Source organism: Sebastes umbrosus, chromosome 14 (assembly GCF_015220745.1).
Source record: "Sebastes umbrosus isolate fSebUmb1 chromosome 14, fSebUmb1.pri, whole genome shotgun sequence".
Lineage (NCBI taxonomy): Eukaryota > Metazoa > Chordata > Actinopteri > Perciformes > Sebastidae > Sebastes > Sebastes umbrosus.
This window is the reverse complement of record NC_051282.1, coordinates 25,275,016-25,282,786: the sequence shown is the minus strand read 5'-3', so window position 1 is coordinate 25,282,786 and position 7,771 is coordinate 25,275,016. Positions and strand designations below refer to the sequence as shown.

The window sequence follows — 7,771 nt, the reverse complement described above, 5'->3', positions numbered from 1 at the left end:
GGCAGGACAGTAACGCGGTTGAGTTTGACTCCAGTGTCATCATTTTGATAGAGCTGCCATATCACTACTGTTGTGGTATATCATATATCAGCAGCAGCATATCCAGTCAAAATAGTAGCCTGCTGTACCGATGACTATATCTGGGTACCTGGGACAGCTCCAGGCTCCCCGGGGTGCTCCAGGATCAGCACCTTGGACAGCGACCAGACACATGTTCTGAAAATGACCCACCTGAGAGCTGATGAGGAAGACATGCTGGAGGATGCTGTAGTAGACCCAGTGATTCTCAAAGTGGGGTCCCTGTGAAAAGTTGTTAGATCCACTGACTAATTAAGGTAACACTTTATTTTACAGGTCCACAAATTTCATGGTAATTAGGTGATCATTTATAGTTTAGTATTAGGGCCACATTAAGGAAAGGAAAAATACATCTGAGATTTCAAGAATAGAGTCATAATATTACGAGAATAAAGTCATAAGTTTATGAGAAAAAAAAGTCGTAATATTATGGGAATAAGGTCATAATATTACGAGAATAAAGTCATAAGTTTACGAGAATAAAAGTTGCAATATTATGATAATAAAGTCATAAATTTATGAGAAAAAAAGTCGTAATATTATGAGAATAAAATCATAAGTTTACAAGAAAAGAAGTTGTAATATGAGAATAAAGTCATAAGTTTATGAGAAAAAAAGGTGTAATATTATGGGAATAAAGTCAGAAGTTTTTGAGAAAAAAGTGTAATATTATGAGAATAAAGTCATGAGTTTACGAGAAAAAAAGTTGTAATATGAGAATAAAGTCATAAGTTTATGTGAAAAAAAGGCGTAATATTATGGGAATAAAGTCAGAAGTTTTTGAGAAAAAAAATTAATATTATGAGAATAAAGTCATGAGTTTACGAGAAAAAAGGCGTAATATTATGAGAAAAAGTCATGAGTTTACGAGAAAAAAAAAGGTGTAATATTATGAGAATAAAGTCAGAAGTTTATGAGAAAAAAGTCAGTCGGTAGTAATTTTACGTGTTATTTTAGAGGGGAAACAGAGCAGCGTGTGTGAAAATGAGGAACGTGGAGCATCTTGTGAAGTTATACTTTAGTATAGGTTTCACAAATAACGAAGTACTTCATCTTTTGGCACATCTGTTTCATGGAGTCCGCCATGTTGCACCGCCATGTTTCTACAGTAGCCCAGAACAGACAATCCAAACACTGGCTCTAGATAGGGCCTTTTCGCATTTTTACGTCACCTGAAGGCCACCGTAGTTCTCCGACACGCTTAGAAAGGGAGGGGTGAGGGGAGGGGTACTCAGTTGGTTGCAATCTACAACCTCACCGCTATATGCCACTAAATCCTACACACCGTACCTTTAAGCACATGCATGCATTCAACTTTCAACCAGAGAGGACGCTGCTATTTTAGCCCGGTGTTACTCTTTAATGTTGTGTACCATTCAAGACATAGCTGTCATTGCTAACATCTCTCTTAAAGTTATTTGTAAGATGTTTTATGGAGTGGAGACAGAATACAATTCAGTACAGCATTCAAACGTTATTTCAGTTTGATACGTTATCCAACATAGAAAACAGCATACAGCAGATTTCTCCAACACTTAAAAGAATGATCTTTCATTCATAACATACAGAGATGGATCTGTGAACAAACTTTAAATTTCCTGCCTGGAAAATGCCTGGAAGTGAGTTAAATCCCAATCTGTTGCGTTTATTTAGTCCAGGGGGATTTACCCACATGCAACTGCTTTATGGTCTGCAGATGTAGCAAAACAATAAGAAACCCCTCAGCTACGACTATTTGACTCATCCCTGATCAGCTGGTCATACATTAAATACAGAATGACGAGATGCTTAACCCTGTGGCAGTTACCTAGAAAGAGAAAAATAATCACAAATATCAACTTAGTTGCATCTTTGGCTCTTCATAACAAACCGCAATATCTGGTATGGTTTTCATTTTTTGTCATTATTTAGAAAGGTTGAAAATTTGGTGTTTCATTTCACATGGCACCATTAAAAATGACACAAAGGCCTAAAATATGAAAGAATTGCATTACTCTCAAAGAGTTGGGATTTTTTGCAAAAAATCGAAATGCCCATGATGGATTGTCTATGGGTCATATTCAGCCATCCCACTTCACATCATATCATATCATGATCATATCCATGCAGGCCCCCAGAATACAGGAAAAAAGTAAAAAACAGTTTTCGATCCAATCAGTTCAAGCGCTCTCTATTTGTCTCATAGAAATTCTTATATTGGAGCAACAGTGTTTCCATACATCATGACAACATCAACAACAGTCTCGGGATGAACCCGTGCAGGCCGTCTCTGTTCAAAACTGCATGCAGGGCTTTCAGAGCACTGCACTGGTGTGTTACTGAGGTAATAGCCTCATATGGCCTTCTTTCATGTCTCAGATTGGGACAGCGGGCTGCAGCTCCCGTAAAACAAGATTACGCCATGAAGACAGCCTCCTTGGTAAGAACCCAGAGTCTCAGACAGTGCTTCTCTGAAAAGGAGTCAGTAGGAAGCAGCAGGCTACACCTGGAAGTCAGTCCCAAAGTGTCTGATCTGGGCGTCAGTCATAGATAGATAGGTGGTCCTCATACTGGGCGAGTACTGCAAGGGGAAACGATTGAAAAACACAATTTAGCACATCTGCATTTAAACAACAGCATTTTAAAATCTAATTAAACATGAGTAAAAGAGTTTTTCTTTTAATTATGAGCTGCTCTTTAATGAGGAGGTTGTGGAATCGGGATGGTATGTTAATGTAGCGGGGGACTTACAGAGATAGTTCGGGTGTTTTGAAGTGGGGTTGTATGAGGTACTTATAGTCAGTGTATTACCTACAGTAGATGACGGTCAGCACACCCTCAGTTTGGCGAAGGAGACAGGAGTTACTGCACGGGAGCAAAGTAATGTACTGCTGTTGGCGAGGCCAGCAGCAAAACGTATTTTAGCCACCTAAAAGAAAGGCCCATCTAAAAAGATCAATATCAGTTTAAGTGTACGCTATATTTAGAATGTTTTTGCTGGTTTACCTTGCCATCAGACAGCCCTTTACGACGGGAAACTGAAGCGGGGAACTGAAGCCAAAGCCACCAGACTCCATTGAAAAAATCAGTAATTTTACCTCGCAGAATACAGGGGTTGCTGGTCAACCGCTACCTCTATCGGTTAGTTTGTTTGTGCTGTGGTAGTCCAGCAACTCCTGTGATCTGTGAGGTAAAATTACTGCTTTTTTTCAATGGAGTCTGGTTGCTTTGGCATAGACATCGGCTTCACTTCCCCGTCGGAAACATAGACTGTACAGCTTTCTGACAGCAAGGTAAAGCAGTGAAAATATTCAAAATATAGATATTGATTTCTTTGGGTGGGCCTTTCTTTTAGGTGGCTAAAATATGTTTTGCTGCCGGCCCCGTCCACAACAGTACATTACTTTGGTTCTGTGCGGTAAGCTGTCTGTTTCTCCAAACTGGGGGGCGTGCCGACCGTCATCTACTCTAGGTAATACACTGACTATGGATAAGTACCTCATACAACCACACTTCAGAAACACCCACACTATCCCTTTAAAGAGCAAGTGGAGAGACAGAGGGCACAAGTCAGGGGGTCACAGAATAAGTTACACTCACATAAAACACTCTGTGGATAAAACAGTGCCGGAAGGTCAAATGTCGCACAGCTGAGGTACTGTATGGAGCTTTAAGGGCGTCTTTGGGGTTGTAGGTTAAAAACATTCTGCATAGCAAACGGCGTCATTACAGAGGTTATAGCCCACAGTGTGTTTTCAAGGAGTGGAATGAAAATGAAATCAAACAAAATCAGGAAGAAATTAGACAGCGATAAAAACTTACGATATTTAAAAGTCTGAGTAAAAAAAAAAAAGAACATAACAAAAGGGTTAGTTAAAAACACTGGTCAATATTCAGCAGGTAAGATACCTTCTTGAGAAATGAAAGCATGAGTAAAATGCATTGCAGAGCTGAATCACAAAAAAAACCTCAAAACAAACAAAAAAATGTGTCTCACAGAGGCAAACTAAAATTTTAATCAATGGTCCACATTCTCTTTCTTTCCCTCAGAAGGTGTTTTCACGTCTCTGCTGTGAATGCAGTTCAAGCAATGAGTCAGCCACGCAAACAGAAAACTTAACAGGAAAGAAACTTCACATGAAAGAGACTTTAACTGTGGATTTACCAGCGTCATCTATCATCTAGCCTCAGCTCTGGAGACACACAACACGCTTACAGACTCTGAGTTATACCATTAAAACTAGATACCTGCACTGGCTTTATTCAAAACAAACACCATGGTTATTTCACACGTGCATAATATATGCATTAGTCTTAACCCCCTGAGACCCGCGGGATCGGGGACAATCATGACCAACTTTACTGTCTTTCAGAGGCTGTAGCAGGTTGAGTTTTAGAGCTAGAGTGAAGGAAACTAGAAAACCTAATCCATATCTGTCCTAATCCATTGGTAACACCCATGTCATAATACCTGTTGTGACCTCTAGGATAATCACAGCCTCATGAAAATTTACAGTCACAAACTAGAGACCTAGAGCATTCAGAGGATGGATGGCTTTTCAATTGCTAAAAAATGCAATTCTTGCAGAAATCTCCAAATGTCAAAAGTTTTTCATACCAAATCACAGCATGGCTTTTTCTGTGGTGTTCCTCAAGGTCTTAGTGTCTTAATGTGGTATTTTGGAGGGACTATTGATCATTCTTATCAATTTACAAGTTGTCAGAAATTGTTAAATCTGTGTAACAAATGGTATCAACCCCAAAATTGCTGCAACAACATACAGTATGAGACATAAGTGAGGATGGGAATGGCCATCATATACTTCTATTATAATGTTCTAAGCCCTTTTACACTTTCACAATTAATTAATTAATTAATTAATTAATTAATTAATTACAGCTTCCTTGTATCTCCCCCTAAATACCTCCTGTACCTCCCTAAAAACAAGTCAAAAACGGGTCTATTGTGGGTCTCAGAGGGTTAACCATTAATTTGTAAAAAATTAGAAATACAATCCAAGGCCGTGGTGAAACATGAACATTATGCTCAGAGGTTAGCAGTGAGAGTGTGTGTTCGCATACAGAGATGGCCCTGGGCTATAAAATGTATGCATGTCAGTCAGTGGCCAGCAGAGGGCAGTCTTCCATCACGTGCAAACTCTCCTCACTAAGTGTTGACAGTGTGAGGCTCTATATATACTGTGCTGTTATGTTGGTGGTGCTGCTATGCATGCTCTCTGTTAGTGGTACAGCAGTGTTGAGGTCAGTAGTGCCATCACTGTCATCACACAAGGGACACTAGAGCCTCATAGGGCCAACGCACCGAGGGAGGCGGGGATCCTCTCCCTATCAGCGGCACGTTCTCGTATCGAGGACTCCCTCCGAACAGCATGGACTGATTCCTGCGATGGAAAGAGAGGGAAAAGGAAGGTAGTAAGAGATGAAAAAGACACAAATACACTGCCGTCATCTGGTGATCTTACATGTACTCGGGAGGCGGCACAACATTAGAGGCAGATAGCGGAGGTGGATGAAGGCTGGCCTCGCTACCGAGGCTGCTGGTATAGCTGCAGAAACTGTGGATGTTGGACCTTCTGGGGTTGTAGGATAGCCGCCGCGCTTGGGGGTTGAACGGGTCCTCTTCGTCTATGTCGTCATACTCTTTGTCCCTGGATGAAAGCGGTACAGTCGTACACAACACACACACACACACACACGCACAAAGACAGGAACAGAGAAAGTGCGTGCGTTAACACTTTGTACATTATGGGCGAAGTACGTAATGGGATAAGGGGGTCGCCTGGTTCTGACCTGCTGCCCATTAGTGTCCACACTCTGAAAATCGCACACAGCATGGCAGAGAGTGCGCAGGCAGCCAGCAGAGAAAACAAAGAGAGGTAGAGGAGCCCTTCCACCCCATCATAGCACACACCCATTAGGGCATCCAGGTAGTCCTAGGAGAATGGACACATATAGTACAGTCAGTTATTGTCAGTGACCAGCAAAAAAATATTACCTTTCACACCTTTTATCACAGAGAACTTCAGTGGATTATGTGTGTATAACTATTCCTCTGAACCACAGAGATTAAATCCATAAATTTAGGTTAAAAAACAATATGATTTATTAGCGTTTTACAGACAAAGATGACATGGACTGCAAAAACATGTTTGTTTACGTCACTTATTGGTGCTATTTAATTGACTTTCATTCATGTATATATCAGAACATCATCAGATCTCTATTCTAAATGTGAACTCGGTCTTACTGTAGCTGATGTGAGGGGAAAAAGCAACAGCAGCCTTTCACAGCAGAGATGACAGAAATGCAGACTTTCACACAAACACAATGCAGTCTTTTTTTCCATACCGAGACCTTCATGTTACTCTGATGACATGCATGGTACAAATGCATTCTTTGTTTGCTTTGCTTGTTATATTTGAGTAATGACTAACAAGCTCTGTGAGCGGCCTTGACATATGCGTGGTTGTGTGTGTTGACGCTGTTATTGATCATTATTTAAAGGGGGCATATCATGAAAAACAAACTTTTTCAGTGCTTGTGCACATACAGTACATTTGGGTTTCTGGAGTGCCTACAAACCCACAAACTGTAAAATAAGACAAACCAGTCTGTTTTTTTGTGGGCTGTCTAGATGAGAAAACATGTGATTCAATAAGCCATTCAGATTTGGCTCCCCTTCCTATGTCACATGTCAGGCTGTTCTCATACACCGTTTGGTGCTATATTTACGAAAAGCAAATGTACTTTAATTCATATATATCTCACAAAATCAATTTGTATGTAATCCACGTAATCGTGAACCAGGAAGTATAAAGAACGACAAATGCCACGTAAGTAGGAGGTCGGGGTGGATTACCCAGCAGACCGGCGTTCGTACCCCGTTTGGAACAAGAAGTCAACGTTGATTTATTTTGTCACGTAACTTCCGTACTTAAGCTACGCCACTTCCAGTGTTATATTAACCCAAACCATGATCTAAACCTGCCTAAACCTAACCAAGTTGTTTCCTGTGAAGACTGGAAGTTTATTTTGAAAAGGCTGGAGCAGAAAACGCACAAAAAATGAGGAATAACTTTTCGTAAGATATCATACGAACCGTTGTATGAAGATACGTTGCATTAGAATATATCGCCCCCCCCCCATTGTGAGTATCTCCACCCACAGCTTGAGAACTACCTTTGCAAAGGTGCACCATATTTTTCTCACAAGCCAATAAGAGCAGACTTGGCTTTGTCGGGAGGGGGTCTTAAACAGACAGGCCCTAAAACGGAGCGTTTCAGAGAGAGGGTGAATACAGGAATATTCAGACGGACAGGATGAGAAAAATAATGTGTTTTTTGAACATTAAAGCATGTAAACATGTTTTGGTAGAATCCCAAAATACAAGTATGAACCTGAAAATGAGCATGATCTGTCCCCTTTAAAGTCTGTAGGAGCATTTTAATGTACATCGCCTATATTACTGGCATGCATGTTGACATCCCTGCTCACCAAACCACCCTGCTGATATTTTCAATACAGTCCCCAATCCCCCCCACCCTCCACCTTCCTTTATCTCTATGCTTTTGTTAAAGAATGACACACACACCTACAGTACATGCAGCGTATAATAGTTATACGATCTAAAAGCCTACATCTGATGTTACAATCACAGCAGCGAGAATGACTCATTTCAGCTCTGAGACGTCTT

At 40.7% G+C, this 7,771-nt stretch overlaps 1 protein-coding gene across 1 annotated transcript in view; it reads right to left on the bottom strand.

Moving 5' to 3' along the window:
- Positions 1 to 1,421: 1,421 nt before the first annotated feature.
- LOC119502555 (protein tweety homolog 2-like) overlaps positions 1,422 to 7,771 on the bottom strand; it is a 39,608-nt gene continuing 33,258 nt past the window's right edge. The window contains exons 11-14 of the mRNA XM_037793615.1: positions 5,869 to 6,011; positions 5,541 to 5,726; positions 5,381 to 5,459; positions 1,422 to 2,638 (exon numbers count right to left, since the gene is read on the bottom strand). Coding sequence (XP_037649543.1) covers positions 2,558 to 2,638; positions 5,381 to 5,459; positions 5,541 to 5,726; positions 5,869 to 6,011 — 489 coding nt within the window. The 3' untranslated portion in view covers positions 1,422 to 2,557. The remainder of the gene's footprint in view (positions 2,639 to 5,380; positions 5,460 to 5,540; positions 5,727 to 5,868; positions 6,012 to 7,771) is intronic.